The 21,204-nt window shown below is 46.3% G+C and overlaps 1 protein-coding gene across 2 annotated transcripts; it reads right to left on the bottom strand.

Annotated features, from left to right (window-relative positions):
• Positions 1–461: 461 nt before the first annotated feature.
• On the bottom strand, positions 462–20,786 carry AMOTL2 (angiomotin like 2). 2 transcript variants are annotated; one of them, XM_083506409.1, is made up of 10 exons: positions 20,215–20,786; positions 16,308–17,144; positions 12,784–13,051; positions 8,978–9,122; positions 7,713–7,805; positions 5,936–6,231; positions 5,129–5,421; positions 4,300–4,499; positions 3,727–3,903; positions 462–2,683 (listed from the first exon to the last, which is right to left on the bottom strand). In XM_083506409.1, exons 2-10 carry the CDS (start codon positions 17,051–17,053, stop codon positions 2,625–2,627), a joined length of 2,277 nt encoding a protein of 758 aa, XP_083362535.1. In that variant the 5' UTR covers positions 17,054–17,144; positions 20,215–20,786; the 3' UTR covers positions 462–2,624. The 2 variants fall into 2 exon arrangements, with proteins under 2 accessions (XP_083362535.1, XP_083362536.1); XM_083506410.1 differs by lacking the exon at positions 20,215–20,786 and adding an exon at positions 19,160–19,493.
• Between the last annotated feature and the right edge of the window lie 418 nt (positions 20,787–21,204).

Here is a 21,204-nt window from a genome sequence, read left to right as displayed (position 1 = left end):
AAGCCTACATCACAGGGATGTTGTGAGGGGGGCGGGAAATGTGGAGGGGACATATGCATAGATGCCACTGAGCTCCTTGGGCTAAAGAAGTAGGTTATGGAGTAAATCAAATCCTATACATGTCTATTCAGAAGCCCCATTAAGTTCAATGGAGCTTAATTCCAGGAAAGTGCATAGGCTTTCCATACACTTACCTGGAACTGAATTCCATTGAACACAGCACAGGCTTGCTTTAGAATAGAAATGTATATGATTAGGACTGCATTATGAACCACAGAGAGAGAAAGAGGAAGTACCGTAGCTTCTTAGGTAAATTCCACCCCCAAGCTGTTTATAGAGCTTTTATGAAGGAAGTTGTGGATTGCGCCCAGAAGACAACAGGGAAGCACGACAAGTGTTACAATGTGTGGATTTATTGCCCTTCCCCATCACAATGGCATAGAAAAGAAACAGTCTTGCAGTTTATTAGACAATATTTATTTATTATTAAAATATTGTTATACCAAGTGGAATGCTACAGCAATCTCGGTATAGGGCGGCATAATAAAACAGTCAGGTTTACGTTTAAATACTTAAGATAACTTAAAATGCACCCAAAATAAAGGGAAAAAAACACCCCTCACTGTCTTTGGCAGAAAAAAGTTCACAGCACAAAAATACTTAAAACAGGAATACCAATATTAATGCAAAATATATTAAGCTGTGTATCTTTCTCTCATAACTTTTTTGCTTTGTTTTTTTACTTTGTAAACAATGCACAATAACTGAACACCTTTTTACATACTTATATGAAGGGGGATTTCTTAATAAAAAAAATGCAGTTGTCCAGCAAATGCACACGTTTAGCAGAGACAAAGGTGTGTGAAGGCAGAATCAAGAAAGCACCAAGGTTTGGTGAATATTGCAACTGACTACTGCCAGAAGCCAGCTGTCAGTAGGCAGGGGAGTGTAAAAGGCTCCTGCGTGGTACTGCAGATTCTGGAGTGGTTCTAGAGAAATGATATACCAGTAATCAGTCCTTGCCCAGAACTTTTTCTTAAAGGCACATTCGTGACACAAAGAATCTGCATATTCACTCGCATCATTCCCACAAATGCCCTTTTTCTCTTTTAGAAAACTACTAATAGCTGCTGGCCACATTCTCCACTTCATAAACACACAAGGCTCCAAGCACAAACCCCCACACACATACCGCACCATACTTCCCTCGCTCTCTTGAAATAGTTCCAATTCATTTCTAAATGATTTTCGCCTGCAAATCAGCATCGCTCAGATCAGCGAGAGGCCCAAACCATGATCCTGCTTTCAACCACATGGCATTCTCTGCTGATGGGAATGGCCCCAGTTTTATCCCCAAACTGGGGATCAGGGCCATTCATCCCAATACAGCTGTGCTGATCTATACCACATGGGATGCCTCTGCCTTAAAAAGAAGAAGACGACAACAGCTTGGAAACAACAATCCAGGAACAGAAGCACTTGGCTTGTGGCTGCTGTTCAAACAAAGAGCAGGGAAATTCCAGTCTGAAGCATCATGGGAAATTGCTTCAAAGGAAATGGAATCTGAAGGACTCTGAAGGCGGATATTTAACTCCGGACAAACAGGATATGAAATGGAGGAAAAGAAAAAGCAAACACTGAAGAAATTCTGAAAACAAAACAAGGAGTGGGGGGGGGGGAACTAGTTTAAGTGATGTGGAGCAAAGAGAGAGATCAAGCAGATCCACTGCAGATATCATAAAGGTGACAGGAAGAGCCAAACAGAGGGGCGGTGGCTGAAATGTTGATTACTATTTGGGCTTGTTCTTATATAAGTTATTTACAAAAATAAAGACAGAGATGGGACCCATCTCCTCTATTCCTCTTTCCCCAGTACCTGTGGCAGGCCATGTGCTATCCCCCAGGCAATGGGAACACACTGCTAGCAATCCCCAGTATCGGCAGCAGTCTTTCTGCCTGGGAGCTGAAAAGTGGATGGGGGTTGGTGGGGGGAGTGGGGAGGGGAGAAGGTGCAAGGAATTTGTTCTAGCCACACCAAGCACCAGACAAACACTCTTTGCTTACAACAGCTTACACTTCAGGTCCAGGTACCTGCCAGGAGCCCAGTGATTCAGGAGTATCAACCCGTTTGGTGCCAAACCCCAGCATGGCCCCTCCCCCCGGCTGCTACCCTACACTCTGTTGGGCCATATCCAGGCAGCACGAGAGTCCCACCTGGCTTCGGCGTTTGCCTTCCCATCTCTTGGGAACGCCAGTGGCTAAGAAAGTCATGGAGCAGTTGCTTCTGTGCAAGGACTGGCCTCAATTGATGGTGCTGCAGCTGCTCAGTCCACTGGTGGAAGGGAGAGACCTGCCTGGGCAACCGTGAAGGCTCACAACCCAAACAGAGAGGCCTGCTGCTGCCACAGCTTTGTGCCTGAAAAATCAAAGGATCGGCGTGGGGTTTTCCTTCAAGTCCTTCTTGAAAAGTCTTTGCCCTACACGCCACACGACATCCTAGTCCGCTGAAGGCTTCCTTCGGTCCTTGCTCTCTTGGTTTGTTACCGTCCCCTGATAAAGCAGCAATCTGCTAAGGAGTGGCAAGATCTGGTCATGTGCTTGGAGGATTCCCACTCCCCAGTTCCTCAGATGAGAATCTCCACCATGTCCGACAAGTCCACGGCTTTAGCAGCTGGCAAAATATCTGCGAGGAAAAAGAAATACAGCCCATGTTATAATGCAAAGTGTTTTGCGGAAGAGTGCAAAGCTTTGCAAGGCAGCAGTGCAAACCATCAATGACGTTCAGTGTGTCTTCTACAGTTGAACCTTTTATCCTAATGACAGAAACTAAGGGGGTGAGGGAGGCTCAAGAGCCATCTATTGAAAAATAACTTGGCAAACAGGCAGCCCGCTGGGGAAAAAAACTTGATGGGCCAAGGCACTAAAACCTGCAGCCCTTGCCTCATGCTAATGAAACACATGGCACATTGACCTAACCATGGGCATCTGTCATTCATTCAACCCACATGTTGGAGGAGGCTGATCAAATCCAGCCCCCAGTATGAAGCTTAGGCATGCCTAGGCACCTTCTCTTTGTAGGTTCAAGGCAGGGGATAAATATCTTGGGTGTACAGCTCTGAGTGTGGAAAGACCCCCCCCCCCAAACAGGTAGAGGCGAGTACCATCATCTCTGGAGGGTGGGATGGGTGGAGAGTAGGAGAAGGAAGACAATCAAGATTTCGCCTTCCTGTCTTGAATCCTCCTTCAGAACTTTTCCTCTCTGTGCCAAGCTATTTCAACAATGGGAAGTTGGGGACATCTGGGCTTTCTTTATTGTGGAAAAGGGTCTCTAAGAGACTACTAAGGAATTTAGGGAGCTTTAATCAATGCAGCCTTTCCGCATAAGCCTTTGTTTAATCTCCCCTCTCTCCCCCCTCCAAACACACTGCCCCCCCCCACTTTCTGCTCCACCTGCTCCTAGAGGATAATCCTGTACCGCATTGCACGAAACTCATGATTAGTCACTATGGCAGGAATCTGGATCCTGGCATTTAGCCTGCTGAAAGCAGCTCTGTGTTCACCTCTTAGTTATGTGAACCTTGCCTGGCATCCCTGGTGGGGGGTGGGAAGGCAGTTCACAGGGTTTACTGCAAGCACAGCTATTAGCAGAGCCCATTAGGAGATTGGCAGGCGCTAGGGTAGCCTCACAGCCGCACTCTGTAGGTTAGAGCAACCGCTGGCACTCACCTAGGGAATTTGCTGCACTGCCACTGCTGGCGCTGCTTTCAGGCTGGGGTTCATCACACTGAGTCCCCTCGGGTAAGCCTTCTGTCTGCGTACTCCCATCTTTGCTGCCGTGTTTGGCATGGAAGGCATGAGGGACACAAGCTGATGTGGTGGCTGCTTCTGCTGAGGCTTTGGGTGCTGGAGGAAGGAGAAAAGGAGCCCCATTTAGATGAGCAAACACAATAGAAGTGAGAAGAGGTTTGCGAAATTTGAGGAGCTTTCCAAGAACAAGCCCTTGTGTGTGGTTTTTGTTTTTTGGAGGGGGGTCCTAGAACTGCATGCTAATACCCTCTTCTGCATTTTATCCAGAAAATGAGCATCCACAAGTGTCCAAGCTTTGCTTCCTGAAACGGACTCCTAAACAGCACAACAACAAGTGGGTGCTACAGAATGCCGGTTCCATATAAAATATAGCTACCATCAAGTGTTTCATGGGAAGCTTAACATGAGCTAGTAGAAAAAGCACCCTTGTATACATTCTAGATATAGACTCCCTCCCTCCCTTTGTCTAGCATCAAGCAAAGCCTCTATTACCTGGACTCCCTCGGGAACCACTTTCGCTGACAGAGGCACCTGGCCAATACTGGGTACCAGAAGCGGCAAAGATGGCAGGCACAGATTTGGCAGGCCGCAGGGAGCCCTGGTTAGCCTTGCTAGGGTCCTTGCGAGAGCGCTGCTGTAAGACTTTGATGACAGCATCCTTCTCGAGTATTTGCGCATGAAGTACTTTTAACCTGGGAAGTGAGAGGGGGGAAACAGAATGTGAGGGAAAAGGCAGGGTGACATCAGAATATGCAGGAAGCATTCTTTCTGAAGCATCTGAAGATGAACCCTGTGGGATCAGACCAAAGGAAGCCAATCTATTTCAGCATCCTAGTCCATCCAGAGGCCTATGGAAAATTCAGAAGCAGGACAGGTGCTCTAAACCCTGCTGTTGTATTCTGTGGTTCTTGTTTTTAATCTGCAAGCTGCCTTAAAAGACAGGGTATAAATATATATATGATAATAATTGTTTCCCCAGCAACTGACATTCTGAGGAATGCAGATTCTGAAAGTAGCATGCAGCCATTAGCTGCATGGATCAGACCAGAAGCCTTTCTAGGCCTTTGGACTCTAGTTCTCCCGCAGCTCAATGGAGATTTCCCTCCAACCCCTGTCTCTGTTTTTCCTGCTGTTAACTAGTTAAGGGACTTCTCAGAGGCACCAGGAGCACAAGCTTCCCTCTGGCAGGTTTTTGCAGGATGTAAGCAAAGAAGCCATTTTTTCAAGGCATGCAGTGTGCCAAGGGGACCAATAATTCCCTTTGTGTTGGGACCAGAGCAGTGGACGAGTAACCCTGTATGCCATCTCACACAGGACTAACCTGTTCTCCATCTCCTGATGTTTGTGGTTTGCCAGCAGCAGGTCCTCATCAAAGCTGCTGTTGGGCGAGTGGCGCGGAGAGTGGTTGATGATGGTGGTGTCCCGCTGTGCGGCCGCCGTGGCAGCGGCATCCATGGCAAACTGCCTCATGGTGCACTCTTCCAGGTACTTTTGCTCCCACTTGGTCATATCAGCCTCCAGGGCCAAGATCTTCTCTTCTCTTTCTCTCAGCTGCTCAGAGAGCACGTGGGGGTTCAGCTCGGGTGATGCTCCACTAGGGGCTCCCATCTGTCTCTAGATCATCAGTAAAGAAGAGAGGCCCAAGTGAGTCTGCATTCTGGGCTACTGGTGGAAACAGCCTATTAACACACCTACAATAATGTGCTTGGTGTTGGGAATGACCCAGAATTAACAGTGCAAACCCAAATGTGTCCACTCAGAAGTTAAGTTCCATTCACACCACTGGGATTTATTTCCAGGTTATTGTGTATACAACCGTAACCCAAACAACTTTTGAGAATTTGGGCACTTTTAGTTTGAAAGCAATCCACATCCATTAATCGTATTATTTGTAATATTAATCTCTTCAGGATGTGGCTCCAAATTTGCCACCTGAGGCTTCAGGACCCCCAATGTTATTGGGTTGGAGATGCCATTGTTCTAATATTTTATAAGCATTTCCTTTCAAGTTACAGAAAAGTGAAATTGATGGGCGTCTTTCAAGGGGAAGAAATAGGATTGTAACTCTTCAGAAATGACTAAATAGCCCCAGTTGGGAAGCACAGGGTTGCTCGGCCTTCCTTCTCACCTGCTGAGCCCGCAGCATCTTCAGCTCCTGCTCCAACCGAGTGCGGAGACGCAGTTCCAGCTGCTCACGTTTTTCACAGGCAGCTTGGAGCTGGCCCAGTGCCTGCTGCAGCCTCTCCACTTTCTCCACATACGCTCGTTTCTTCCTCAGCTCGTCCTCTGTTTTAGCGGCCCGAGCCTGGGCACTGCTCAGAGCCTGTTCCAGCAGCTCTGCCCTCCGGCGTTGGTCATCGTTCGCGCTGTGCAGCCGTGCAACCTCCTGCTCTAGCTTCTCCCTTTCCTGCTGGTGCTCATAATCTGGGAGGAAACATGAGGAAAAGGCAAGGTCGTTACAACCAAACCATCTTTTGGGGTGGGGGCAACACAGCCAAAAGCCAATCACACAGGATCAACCAATAACTTTTAGGCACCACAAAATAAAGCAGCCATTCAACAAGTCATGGGGAGACAAATAGGTGATGCCTCCATTCTTAGTAGCCATTGACCTTTAGCTTGTTTAATTATTCCATGGGGGTGGGGGGTGGGGAGGTTACATTGGACCTGTGCCCAGGAAGCTGACTGACACCATGGGGCAGGAGAGTGTACCAATTTGTGCCAAGATGCTCTCTCTTATACTATGGCTCCTAGGTATCAATGTCCTGATTTAGGTGTTCCCACACTGTTCGTTTTCCATGATATGATCACGATGGGGGCACCATGCACATTTCCCACAATGAACAAAAAGAAAAACCTGTGGGAACTTGGCACAGTCATCTGAAAAGCTTCAGTTATTGTTATAATTAACTGTATTTGTAGTCACTTTCCTCACAAAAGCGAATTGCACGAAAACCAATGTATATACATGCCTAAAATAAATACTACTTAAGTGTTTGCAGTTTTATACCATGCATGTCTGGACTGGCTACAGAGCTGCCTCCCTCATACCTTACCAGGAACCAGGAGGAACAGAGCTCTGGCAGTTCCTGCATCGGTTCTGGAGATCCCTTCCCCTCACTCTCATAACTCTGAGCAAGGGAACATCTTCCCAGACCACAAGAAGTGGGGCTGATATAAAGCTGAATCGATACAAGCAAAGGACTGGGGCTTGGTCCATAATTTAGTTTCAACAATGAAGAGCCACTAGCAAAGTAGCCATTGGGGTATATCCCTTTTTACTGCAGCCCTAACAAACTTACGAGGGAGTAAGTTCTTTCTGAGTCATTGTGCACAGGGGATCTTGCTTAAGAATATCAGTTTTGCATTTACAAGGCCAGGAAGAAAAATCTGCTTCTGAGAGGGAGCAGGAGAAATCTTCAAGGACATTTCCTTAAGTTGGGTATTGAAAACTTAAGAACAAGTACTATCCCCATCCCTTGGCAACTATCTCTCCTTTTTCAAAAAATTCAGAACAATAGCAGGAGAGAAGGAGAGAGAGGGGGAGAGAGAATGAACAAGTTGGGCCCAGGATTCTCAGCAGAGGGAGTGTAGCTTGTGTGCTGGAACAGCCGTAACAGCCACTGGAATGCAAAGAATCCAGGTCACACTGATGGCTGTGGTGATTAATGCCTCTAGTTTAAGTGCCAAGAACAGCTTAGCGCTCTCTGGGGAATGGCAAAAAGCTTCCAAGAGAGGATACGCCTCCTCTTCAATCTTAAAGGAACCTTTACTTTTCCTCCCTTCCCAACCCATTCACAGGAAAGCATCAGGAATAAGGACCACAGTGTTAAAAAACAAACAAACCCAGCCCAACTAGGTTAGAGCTACAATCACAACAGCAGAAGCCTTCTGAAGAGACTTACTTTGGGCAATAAGTTTTGCCATAGTCCCTTGGTTCCCTTCTTGGTTTTCCTGTGCCCGGCTGGCCAGCTGCTTGTTTGCAGATTCCAACCTCTCTGTGGCAAAATGAAAGAAAATAAATAAATCAGGATTTAATTTATTTCATACAGAGGTTCGTGGAGTAATAGGAAGGAGTGGTATAACCTGTCAAGTGATGGCAGTCTGCTACCAATATGTGGTCCTCCAGGTGTTGTTGGACTCCAAGTCCTATCAGTCCCAGGAAGCATAGCCAATGGTCAGGAAATATGGGAATTGTAGTCCAACAGCAATCTGAAGGGCCACAAGTCTCCCACTCCTGTTACAGACAGTAATGGCAGGGTTGCATGGCTACTAACAAGTATGCTTTGAAGGAGTAGAAAATATTTGTTATATATATTTAAAGTAGAACCAGCAACACTTTGAGTTCAAAGCCTTGGGACACTCTTACCACATTTTTTGCTTTTTGGGTTTCTTTATTACATCTTTCTTCTAGTGCCAGGGTATAGAAACTTAGGGGGAGATATCCAACCTTAATTATACTAAGAGCATGCCCACAGAAATATATTGTTAAGTAATGCAAGTCCATTTATTTCAGGAGGTCTATTCCCTAGCATGAATAATGTCAGATATTACCCAAGGTATTTAATTTTTTTTATCATGTGGCTTCCATGGTCTGCCAAGCTAAACAATGCAGGTTGGAAAGTTTTCCAGACAACGGTTTGAAGGACTGGATAAGCCATGGGCTTGCACACTCCTCGGCTCTCATGTGCACAGCTTCCCTCTTTATTGTCAGCTCATAGCTAAAGAGATTCCCATAGGCATACACACTACAAAATCACAACTGGAAGCCTACAATTTAACAGACAAGATAGAGAAGTCACAAGAGGAGGAGGAAATGCACAAGTCTGTAGCTCATTCACAATTATATGAATTGAGTCAGGGCCTCTGCTGAGCAGACATGCAATTCGACTGCCTGCCTAAGGAGTTTGCTTTAAAGCAGGAGTGGCTAAACTGCAACACTCCAGATATTGCCAGACTGTGAAGTTTTATCAGTCTCAGTCAGCATGGGCAATGGACAGGCATGATGGGAGCTGTAGTACAACACCTGAAGGTCCACAGATTCCCCCATCTCTATTTTAAAGGTATACAGGATTGGAAGCTTCAGTCATGCATGCATCTTTCTTATAACAAAAATCTCCTCTACACAGATATTGGGACCAAGTATACTAGGCCATCTCTGTCATCTTACCTTTCAGATCTCGGTTGAAGTCCTGCAACCGCCGCATCTCTCCATCCTTCTTGTTCCTCATTGCCTTCTCCAATGCCTCTCTCTTAGAAGATGCCTTCATTAGGTTTTCATAGTCTTCTGAAATTCGCTGAATCTCTGTTTCCAGCTAAAGAAGACAGCAAAGAGACTTTAGTTAAAATGAATAGACTGTATGGGAAGATATATGAATGGCCCTTAGTGATAACTGCTCAAGATATGCACTTTGCACACTGAATGGGAATATAGGCAACCATCTCTTAATATCTGGAACTTGGGTTCTGAACATGGATTTGAATTTTGTAGGCTGCTTTGATTCATGAAACAAATAGGCAGTACTGCTCAGGAAGGCAAAGCACAGGAAAAGCATGAAAAAATGGCAAGGAATGAATAAAATGTAAAATGCAATATACAGGGAGACGTTGCTTACTATGTACCTGTCCCAAGATGCTGTTTCTGAGCAAAACCTTGTCCTTTTGTTGCCAGATTGGTTGTTAATAATACTGCTCCATTACAGCTGTATTTTGCATGTGTATGTATACAAGCATTTAATGGGAAAATATTTACTTTTTAAATGTTGAGACTTTTGAACTTGGAGTAAATGGACACCCTCACTAAATACAAATTCCAGGATTTAATGAGACAACTCAAGGCCATTAAAATGGTTTCTAAGCAGTTTATAGTTTGTATGGGACACTTAATTTCATGTATGATACACACACACACACACACACACACACACACTTGCCTTCTCACCCAGATACGCAACTAAAATACCAGCCCAAAAAGCTCTCAATGTTTCTGGATTCCATTCCAAGATAAATCAAACAAGCCAGTGCGCAACTCTGATTTCCTAAAATGCCTGTGTCCCATGCTCTGCTGCTTTGCTCAGCTATCTAGCATAAGCTGGGGCTTGAGCTCTCAGCAGTTAACGGGGCTTGGCGCTTATTTTGAAAACAAGCAATAAAATTGACCCTATCACCCTCCCTCTGTTTCTCCCAGAGAGGCTATCAGTGCTAGACAAATCCAAATGGTGCTTGTATATTCTGCACTCTTTCCTTTTCTCTTCCCTCACCCCTACCCCAGTACCAGCTGGCAGGGTCCTGACATCCAATTATGTGTTCCATTTTTACCCCTTTCCTTTGCAGGCTTGGCACATTCCCTCTGCATCCCCACCTCTGCAGCCCTGGCACGTGCCCCTTACAGTCCCCAAATAACTCGCTAGTTCAAAAGGGAGCAGTCTCACCCTTGGCTGAAGCTGGGACACAACAGGCCTCTCCTTGTGCGCCTTTGCACAAAAGGCTTTCTGTGACTCGCCTTAGTGCAGACCCCAACAGGGAGGGCTTGATAGGGAGAGGGCACAACTGCTAATAGAGGTGGTGAATGGACTCTTTTCTATGCACTCAACAACTGCTGCAGCTTAAGACCTGTTGTGTGCTGTGGTGCTTGTGCTCCACAGCTGCTTAATGGGGAGGGGGGGTAATTAAACAAAATTAAGGGAGATGTATTTTCACGACAGCTGTTCTGGGGGACAAAAGACAAGAGTCAAAGGATTTCAGGAAATGCTCCTGAAGACAAGGCTGGGGTTGTGAGGCATTTTCTAGGGAGCATCAGGACTGCTCCCAGCCACAATGGCTGGTTCATAATGGCCTGGATATACACTTTCACTACAGCATACCCTCCAACATTTCTCTGATGAAAATAGGGATGTTCCATTCCATAATAATTTCACTATTTATACCCCAGCCACTCTTACTGGGTTGCCCAGCCACTCTGGCTGGCTTTCAACATATATAAAAACAAAACATTTAAAAGAACTTCCCTATGCAGAATTGCCTTCAGACAGCAATGAAAATAAGGACATCCTACCATACCCTCCAACATTTCTCCAATGAAAATAGGGACATCCTAGGGAAAAGCAGGACATTCCGGGATCAAATCAGAAACTGGAATGGCTTCTCTAAATCAGGGACATCCCTGGATAATAGGGACACTTGGAGGGTCAGCTACATCAAGGGGACCAGTTTGAGGCCCATACTCCCTTTGGGGAAACCTTTGAGAGCCACATGCCTTTGATGGCAGGACCAGAGTCAAAATTGGGCTAAGCAATGAATGTAAATTTTAGCTTTGTACAGTAGACTAGAAACACACCCATGGTTCTATCATGCCTCCATGCAAGCAAGTAAGCAGGATACATTATCAGAGTTTAGGAACATTCCAACCAAGCAAAAACACCTGGGTGTGGGTGGGTGTAGAGAAGGACTAGTAAAGAGTATAAACTGGCAGAGTTCCAAGGGCCACATTTGGCCCCCCGGCCTGATGGCCCGCACTTATGGGCCAGAGCTTGTTGACATGACCACCTTCCTTAAAAACTGAGCCAGGTCTCTGCATCTAGTCCTAAAATCATACTGGGAGATACAAGCTAGCTCCATAGCCCTATTGGGGAGGAAAAACACTAAGGGAAAAAATCCAGCTTTAACATTCCTGGCTCTTTCAACACAGTATGCAAAGAAAGAAGAAGAAGAGTTTGGATTTGATATCCCGCCTTTCACTCCCCTTCAGGAGTCTCAAAGCGGCTAACATTCTCCTTTCCCTTCCTCCCCCACAACAAACACTCTGTGAGGTGAGTGGGGCTGAGAGACTTCACAGAAGTGTGACTGGCCCAAGGTCACCCAGCAGCTGCATGTGGAGGAGCGGAGACACGAACCCGGTTTCCCAGATTATGTGACTACCGCTCTTAACCACTACACCACACTGGCTCTCCTGACAACTTTAGCTGTGAACCTTTCCTACAGTTTAAAAGCAACCCTCCTACCATAGCTCCCCTACAAAAACTGGTGCCCTCCAGACCTTCTTTGCTTCAATTTTGCATACGGAGTATGTATGTTGAGGATATAAAATTATTCCATTGGTTTTAAGGCTTCAAAGAAATTACATTTATCTGTTTTAATTGTAGACAAAAACCTATGTGCTTATGCTCTGTAATTTTATGTGATATATTTTCCCCTTTCCTATAGCTCCTGCTTGGATTTTTTAAATAAATAAAATATACAGCATCCTGAGTTGCTTCTTCTCTCTTTTTTCTGGTTTGCTACAGTTCCCAGCATCCTCAGCCAGCATGGCTGATGGTAATAGATGCTGCACCTCTGGGAGGAGCCATGGTGGGGAAGGCCTGCTGACAGTCTTGCTACCAGCTATGTCAACTTAGAAGAGAGGCAGTCAAGAAGTGGCTTTAAGGAATCCATTTCTTACGTTAAACAATGGATTTAACCTCTAGAACAGCGGCTGCAACTCTTTCTCAGTCACATTCCCTCATGGGCAACCTCCCAGAGGCTACAGGTCAGTGGTGAGTGGGGCCAGAGACAATAGTGGGTGGAGCAAAGAATGCAATTCTTACCTTTGTATAGTGGGCTACATTCCACTCATACATGACCAGAGGCTTCCACAAACACCCCCATCCTCCTCTCCACCCTCCATCCAGACAAGCAAGCAGCAGCATCACCACTCAAGTGTACATTTCAGCTAAGCAAATACACCAGATGAGAGAGCATCAAAGACCTGGTGAACGGTATGGCCAGACAACACTTGGAAGACCAAGATGGCCACATCAGGCCCTGCCCCTTGGGCCGGACGTTCCTCACCCCAGCTCTTGCACCTTGAGGAGCAATTGTCAGGTGTGGAGTATCTTGCCTGGAATAGCTGCAACCCATAAGGGGGTCTGCATCTCTTGCAAGTGCTTTGGATCGAGTGAGCTCCTCAGAAAACGACAGCTACTATGCCTGCTCTTTTACCTTCTGTATGCAGCTGGCTTTTTCGCCGTAGTTTTCCACTTCCCTCCGCAGCATCTCGTTTTCCCTGCGGAGCTTCTCGTTCTCTCTCAGCAACGTCTCGTTGTCCATCAACACGGCTTTCATTTGGGACAAGTGGCTACTGGCAGAAGCAGCCTGGGCTGACATAAGAGCCTCCATCCCAGCAGGAGTGAGAGACCCCAGAGGACTATGGCACAGGGCAGCCTGTTGGTGGGGCAGGTAAGCTTGGGGCATCTGCGCCTGCATCACTCTATAAAGAAAGCAGAGGTGAACGAATTAAAGGCAAGCACTTTGGGCAAGAAGGCCTGAGCACTGATTTTTGCAGCAGTACTGTGCAAACCCTAGTTCCAAGCAGGTACCTGATGCACTCAAATGAACAGCCCAAAATACTAGGCCTCAAGGATACAGCAACTTGAACTTATTGCTTTAAAACCTAATGGTACAGGGACTTTTCACATTGACTTTTCACTAACAGTATAATCCTATACATGTTCAGTCAGCGAAAAATCCATGAGGCTTACTCCCAAGCTCAGCAATTCAACTAAATTCTTGCTAACACAATGGGATTTCCACCCGCCTTCCTGTGTGCACCCTGAACCACCATCCTGTCTGCACCCTGGAGGAGAACTTTCCAATTCACAAGGAGAAATGTCACAATACCGCTACACTGAATACCACTCCAAGGGTCTGGGGAAGCAAGCCAGATTGTTTTAGACTCCTATCGTATTCCTTCATAAATTACTCTTCCCACTCCCCCACCCAGGGTTATAGGAGGCACACCAGCGAATTATTATAGGCAGAAAAGATTCTTGAATACCTCCCAATTTATTTTTTGAGAAAGACACAACCCCTATTTCATAAGACATGGACTCTATGGCATCAGTCAGTGCCAACCACTGATTTTAAAAATGTAACTTTTCACTGGCCAAGTTTGACTGCGAAGGAAAGTGAGGGTCAATCAGAATAGTTAAGAGGAGGATAAGAACCGGGGTAAAGAGGAGTCCATGTTTAAAGCCATAATATTTTCGCAACCATTGCAACCTTACAAGCTACTCCTTCCCAGACCCCGTGTTTGTAGAGCAAACATGATCTCACTCATCATTTGGCATATGTTTAAAACACAGAGGAGTACAGAATTGTGTTGAAAGAAGCAGCCACTCACCACAAACTTTTACAGCTCCTGGCATTAAAGAAACCAGTATTTTGATTCACAATGGAATATATATTGCACAATCCATAAAGGAGAATGTGCCAGTTTGAAAAATTTGTATACATTAAGATTAATTTATTATTCTGCAGATTTGATTGATAATTCTGTGGCAGCTAAGATTACTTGTACCTGTATGCTAAATGCATTTACTGTGGCTACAATACTAAACACGTTAGAGGAAAGCCCACTGAACAGAGTAAATATGCATAATATCACGTTGTCAGAGAAGTAAGCCAATTTATGTCAATGGGTGAGCACCTATGGTTACTCAAAAGCAAGCCCCATTGAATCCAATAGGGCGTACCCATATTAAGCTGCAGTCCTCTCCATAATTATTTTGAAGTATGGGGAGGACTGCAGCTTAATCTGGGTATGTTCAAATGGTCAATAAAAACAAATTTTGTGAACTTGTTTAAATGCTCGTTATCTAGGTGCAATAATCAAGTATGGCCTGAGAATATGAAACGGGCAATTTAGTAAATCTAGAAGAATCCATGATATGCACAAGCCTGACTTTTTTTTAAAAAAGAGGTTGCTCACAACTCAAACATCTGTAGAAGGAGAGCTTGAAATTCTTAGAATTCAAATGGCCACTTTCCTGGTGCCTGAATGGGAAGGTGTTGTCCAAGAATATATGATTTCATCTGACTGAGGCTTACTCAGACATTCTTGTGAAGTGATCTTGGAGCAAGCAAGAATAAATGCACCTTCCTCTCAGCATGTAGCCACCACCCTCTCCTTTTGTTCCCCTGGAAAGAGTCTTATTTCCTGTCTCCAACATTATCTCTTCCTGTCAGCATTCACTACCATTTGCCTCTCAGAAAGCAAGCCATGGGTCTGTTCCCAGTCCCCACCCCATGCTTCTATAAAGGGGCTGCTTTAGCCAGCAAGTCACAAACTGTGGCAGGCAGCTGTGAAGCCAGCTATAAATGTCCTAAGACATCAGTAGAAATAGAATATTCCTGAGCAAGTAAGTCTTTCATACGACAACTTCAGAATGATGTACAATGCCAAAGTTCAACCTTCAGCATACTCATATAGTATGGCAGTACAACTCACAATCTTGGAAGGGCAATGGCATGTTAATGAGATAGGATAAGTCCCCCAGTTTCATTTTTCTTCTTCAGTTTTTTAATTGATTTTCCAAAATATTTTTTAAACACACAAACAGATAAACAAACATAAATCTCAGTCATATTTAAACCAAATTTAGTAACATTGTCAAGTGACTTCCTCATATCCCCCTGGTTGAATTTCAGTGTATAACATTTTAATGGTTTTCCAAAACTAGTCCCCCATTTTCAAGGTAGGGCAAACTTTGGTCACCTTGGTTCCACCTCTGAAAACACTCATCACTTACCACCCTCTAACCAGAAAAGGTTTTGCAAAGAATCACATGCAGTTTCTGCTAAGCAGAACATTGTTGCTCTCCTTTCCCACCTTGCTTACATGTGTCCTAGATTTAATCTTGCATATCCCATCTTCCTAAATATGAAGCTGTACACGGTACAGGAAGAAAAGCAACTCTTTGACTCCTCCCATCATTTTGTACATTACTTGACTGGCTAATGGTGAAGCCCTGACCCGCCCTATCCCAAAACAAAGCCATGTGAATTTTGAGCCTTTTCACTTAGTTGCTTCATAGCTGAGGCTAAAAGTCAATGAAGCAACCCTCTTCTCTTTTGTAGAGTGCTTCGTTCCTTCAAATATTTCTATAACCTGCAGCTTCTTTGCTTACCTGGGACAATGAGCATCTTTAGGCAAATGTCCATCTCTTTTTGCTTTGCTACCTTTCTATATTCACTAGCACCTCCTTCCAAAGTACAGTTTATAGGGTGGTATATAAATTCAATCAATCAATCAATCAATCAATCAATCAGAACCAAACATTCAAGCCCACAAAGGAAGGTGGTTTTCACAATTAAAGGTAAATATGGAAAAACAACAGCACTGGAAGCTAGTTTATACCTCTCAAGCTGATCAGGTACACAAATTTTTGAGTCTGTTATCTCCCATCTACCACATCCCACTTCCATTCATTACCTTTCAAAATCACTTCCATTCTTGGAAAAAAGGGAAGGTACTTTCCAACCAAAGGAACCGGAACAACCATGCAAAGCAAATTCTCAGTTCTCCTCAAGCACCTTCCGAACACTTGCCAATCATGAATTACCAGCCTTGTATCAACTGCATGACTAACCCAGTCCACCACCTAAGTCTTTGTGGAATCATCCCATCTTTCACCAACATCTGAAACACATGAGGGTGTGTAAAGAGCAACAGTGTGATTGGTTACCTGATTTCAGGATGCTGAAATGCTGGGCCTTCTCTGAAGTGATGCCTGGGGTCTGGGAGGTAACCCCCTGGTGCCTCCTGTGAAGGGATGACATAGGGGTATTCTGGAGGAGGCCCTCGAGATTCTGGTGCCTCAGAGGGCTTCCCTCTAGGGACAGAGAGATGGTGGTGCCTAGAGAGCTGAGGGTAGCTGTGAGAGCTCATGTGGTTCTGAGCTTTGGCTCCGTTCCTCTCAAGCGACATCTGCAGGAGCCGTTCACTGAGCGACCTCACATGCCCGTGCTTCAGCTCCTTCAGCGACTCGTCCTGGTGTGGGCTGCTGGCATCCGACGTGTAGGCCCTGCGTTGCCCGCCTTCAGCGTGTGTCCCAAGCGCGGCAACCCCAACCTGCTGGCCTCGTTGCGAGGCGTAATACTGAGAGTGTGCTTTCGCCTCCTCATAGGTGGGTAGCTCCTCTCCCTTGTGCTGAGGCTGGTAGAGGTGGTACATATTGTTCTCCAGGTAGAAGTGGTCGCCATGGTGCTCCTGGCCCTGTGGCTCCTGTCGTGTGGATTGCTGGACCATCTGGCTCTCCTCCTGGGTGAGACTCTCGAGGGAGGATCGTGGGCTGCCACCGCTTCCTCCTCCACGCAGGGCCTGCTGCTGTATTGCCAGGAGAGTGCGGTTCTCTGTGAGGTTGCCGTACCTCAGCTGCTCCTGGATGAGGCGGTGAAGGACAGTCCCAGAGGAATCCTCAGCTGTCCTCATTCTCAGCTAAACTGGCTGCCCACAAGCGCTTTCCAAAGGTACAGAAGATACTATCCCCGGAATCTAACAGTGATGGCCCAGCCAAATGATCCTAAAAGTGAAGAGAACAAGAGTCAGTAGGGATAGAAAGCACTGCTTGGTTGAGTCTGCAGGAAGAAATCCTTCCAGTTTTCCATCTTGAGCTTTAAGGGACTAGGACCTGGTTTTTAAAAAGGTCACATGCCCCTCATGAAGGCCACCTAAGCTAACAAGGTTGTTGTGAGGATGAAATCACATATCTTTACATGTTTCTTGGAGAAAAGGTGGGATGCCAGCGTGGTAAACATTAACTAGTTGTAATAAAAAAAAATTCCTTCCAGTAGCACCTTAAAGACCAACTAAGTTAGTTCTTGGTATGAGCTTTCGTGTGCATGCACACTTCTTCAGATGCATGCACACGAAAGCTCATACCAAGAACTAACTTAGTTGGTCTTTAAGGTGCTACTGGAAGGAATTTTTTTTTATTTTGACTATGGCAGACCAACACGGCTACCTATCTACTACATTAACTAGTTGTGTTTGTTTTAATTGCTCATTTATATCTGTTGTGTGTCTTTCAGACTTCTTGGGGTAAACAACAAATAAATGTGTCTCAAATAGGGCTTTCTTCGATCTGTTCTTGGGCTTGTAGCCCTGAACTCCTTTGCAGGATAGCAATCTATTGAAGATCCTGTGCATCTCCATTCAGAAGAAAGTCTGGTTTCAATGGACTTTCTCCCAAGTAGGGATGCAGAGGATCACAGCTAAACTGTGGGGAATGAACAAAGTGATGTGCTCTTTTCAAATCTAGTTTTTCCGAACAACAACCTTGTTAAGCAGGCCAGGAGCAAAGAAGCATGATTGACTCAGTAAACATCAGCCAACAAGTTACAATAGTAATCTAGAAGTTGCAGGCTGCATTGGTTCTATCACAGTTCTCAAGGTCATATTTCAGAATGGCAAAGAAGGTCAAGTATCATGTATAAGGTGTTCCCAGAAGGCTCATTCCCTATTTAGGCAAGTCTGTTACCTGTTTAACAATCATCCTATCATTAGCATTATCCTAAAAAGGGACCATCTACTAAACTGGCTGCAGAAAATCTTTCATCGGCGAGGAGTCACAAGTCACTCAACCGACACACAAATATTTTACTCAACGCCAGAATGAAAATCAGAGCATGAAAATGGTCTCTGGGTAAATTCCAGTTAAACATTTGTTTCCTTTAAATGAGAACAGAAACCTCACAAAGAAGGTATTGTCGGGGCTGCAGAGCGGCCAGTAGTTGCAGTTGCTACAGGGTGGCTCCACAGCTGGAAACCAACCCATGTCCTCTAACTTACCTTCTGATGCACAGAGACTGACTCCGGCCAAGGAAAGGCACTCTGCACATGACCAAAGGCATTAGCATAAGCAATATTTTAAAACTGCATGGTGCCGATGGCTCAACTACCAGGGTCACAGAAAGGGCAAAGCCAATTCCAATGAAAGCATGCTCTAGTTTACCTTAGTAAGCTATTTGGGAAACAAGGTCCTGTAAGGGAAGTGGGGAGAGGGAAAACGAACAGGAGATGGCTAATTCTGTTCACCCACCCTTCCATCCTGTAATGCCATTCTGCAATGCTATATTAAGTCCTTGTACTGTAAAGAGTTGAGATTAATTGCATAGGTGAACCCTACCCCAAGTTAATAACCAAATGGAGAAAAAAAGGGGGTATTAACAAGTAATTTTTGCAAATTAATTGAATTGCAAAATTTTAACAACCAGACATTATTGGGTATTTCTATAGCACATTGAATAGGACAAGCTGCTTCATGGTTTTTAACTGCACTCATTTTATGAGCTCCATAACTATTTTCCAGGCAAGGGGGCTTAACGATAGGAATAAATATTTCTACTGCACTTTACAGTGTATAAAGTCTGAGACACCATTATCTTGATGCTAAATTCCAGAAAGGGTCAAGGATGCCAGAAGTACTTTTTTTTGCAGCAAATGTTAGCTTATTTCTTTTTAAGGAGAGTTCACCTTAAAAGGTGAACAATAAACGACGGAGCAATCCAGGCATGTCCATCGGAAGTTAAGACTCACCGAGCTCAATGGAGCTTAGTCCTAGGAATGGGCGCAAAGCTTTAAGCCTCAGGCTGCAATCCTATGCACGCTTCCCCGGCGCTGCTTTGCTAGGCTGCTCGTCTTTAAGTGCCACCAGCCTCTTTGAGTGCTTCCTTATCTTAACTATCTGCGACAAATTCAACGCTCTACTCCCGTGGAAAAAATGCAAAAAGTCTCCCTAAGCAGCGGCAGCCAAGGCCAGGATCCCGCCGCGCCCCCACCCGTCGCCGTCCTTCCAGCCCAAATGCATGTAATGGAGAGCGATCGCCCGAAGCGCACTCAGCAGATTGCCATCTGCGCAGTATTTCGAGTTTCCCCTGCCTCGCTGCCCGCTCTTTGTTTTCCAAATAGTTCTGCCCTGACATCATCGGGGTTTGGATTGCAATTAACATTCCTGCGAAGTGAGAGCGAGAGCTCCGGGCTCCGGGAAGCAGCGGCCAGCGGCAGGCCAGACAAAGCCAAGGCGGCCGCGCGCGAGAGGGATGCCCCTAGCAGCACCTGCCCGCCCAGCCCACGCGCGCCCCCCAGCCCCAAGCAGCAGCACCCTAGTCCCACCCACGCACCCACGTCTGGAAACGTTACCTGCCCGCGCACGAGAGAGAGATTCGGGCAAGGCGAACCGAGAATGAAGACAACCTAGGAAACGTAGGGGGAGATTCCCCCCCTTTTTTTTTGGTGGGGGGAGAGGACACCAGTAGGAGGCAAGGAGCTGAAGGGAGACGCACCTCCAGATCAAAATTCAGGAGGGAAAGCCAGAAAATTTGTCCAAGGCAAAGCAAACAGGGCAATCACTTTGGAGGTCTCCCCCCTCTCCGTTTTATAGCAAGAGTTTGGGTTTGGGATGGATCTCCCACCAGTGTGTCACCAGACAGTCGCCCCAGTGAGAGCCGACTCCAAATGCTGGGAAAGTTGGCCGCTGCTTGGCGGTCTCCAGCTATGCCGAAGGACATATGTCACACAGCCGTTCTCGGTGTGCCTCTCTCTCGCGCGCGCTCCCCTTGCTTGCAGTCGCTCCCGCGTGGCGCGGAACTTACCGGACCATCGCAGCCCCACAATGGCTTCGGGCTAAACTACGGGCTCGGTTCGGACCCGCTCTTAGCGCCGGGCAGGAAGCGAGGGCTCAACCCCAGCAAATGTCCGGCTCCGCGGCTTGCGCGCTCCTCCTGGCTTCAGCGCCTGAGTGAGCCGAGGGGGTGCATGTAAAGCCCCGCGCAGCGCCTGCCTGCGTCCGCCCCTGCTGGAAGGAAGGCAAACTGAGCGCACAGCCTGCCTCCGCCAGCTGTAATGAGAGCCGGGGAGGCTGGGCCGCGCGAAGAGGCTGCTGCTGCTGCTATGCCAGGAATGCGAGAGCGCCAGGTCCGCCTCCCCCCACTCCGCGATCAAAAGCTGCTCGCTGCAAAGAGAGGCTTGTGGAGGCGGCTCAGCAGCCTGTTCGCTCCCGCGGTTGCGATTAGCGCCAGAGCCCGGGAGGGGGCGCGACGCTGCGTCCTCACTAGTAGTGCAGCCGAGTCGACGTGCGCGCCGCGGAATAATGGCCTGACGCCTCACTGTGCGCAGGAAGGAGGCCACGAATACGCTGGGAATGTTCATTACTACCTATTCTAAATTGGCCGAGGGGCACGCAGATATTAGGTCGGACTCCAGAGCGTAAAACTCGCGTAACTTCCCCAGTGCCTCCCATTGCTTAAGCCTCTCTCTCTCTCCCTCCCTCCCCCCCCCTCAACTCAGCTACGTTTTCTTCTAAAAGAGGGGCAGGGGGAGCTTGTTTTGTGAGGAGTCTCCAAAAATAAATTAGTTGCTCCTGGCCGTTTCTAATACATCTTCCAGAGAGCGGAGTTCCCCCGCAGCCAGTTTATTGAAGACCATTACTGTGCAGTTTAATAGAGGAAATATATTTTAAGCAATGTGCAGCAAGTTTTTAAAAATGCACCCATTACAAAAAGATGCAATGAAACCTTCAACACAAACTGCCAATAAAGTATCAGTACTGTATTTGAGTACTGATAGTAACCGCTTCTCATTGA

Source organism: Podarcis liolepis (genome assembly GCF_965112155.1).
Source record: "Podarcis liolepis genome assembly, chromosome: 5".
In the NCBI taxonomy this organism is placed as follows: Eukaryota; Metazoa; Chordata; class Lepidosauria; order Squamata; family Lacertidae; genus Podarcis; species Podarcis liolepis.
The sequence above is the reverse complement of the archived record's forward strand: the minus strand, read 5'-3'. Positions and strand labels throughout refer to the sequence as shown.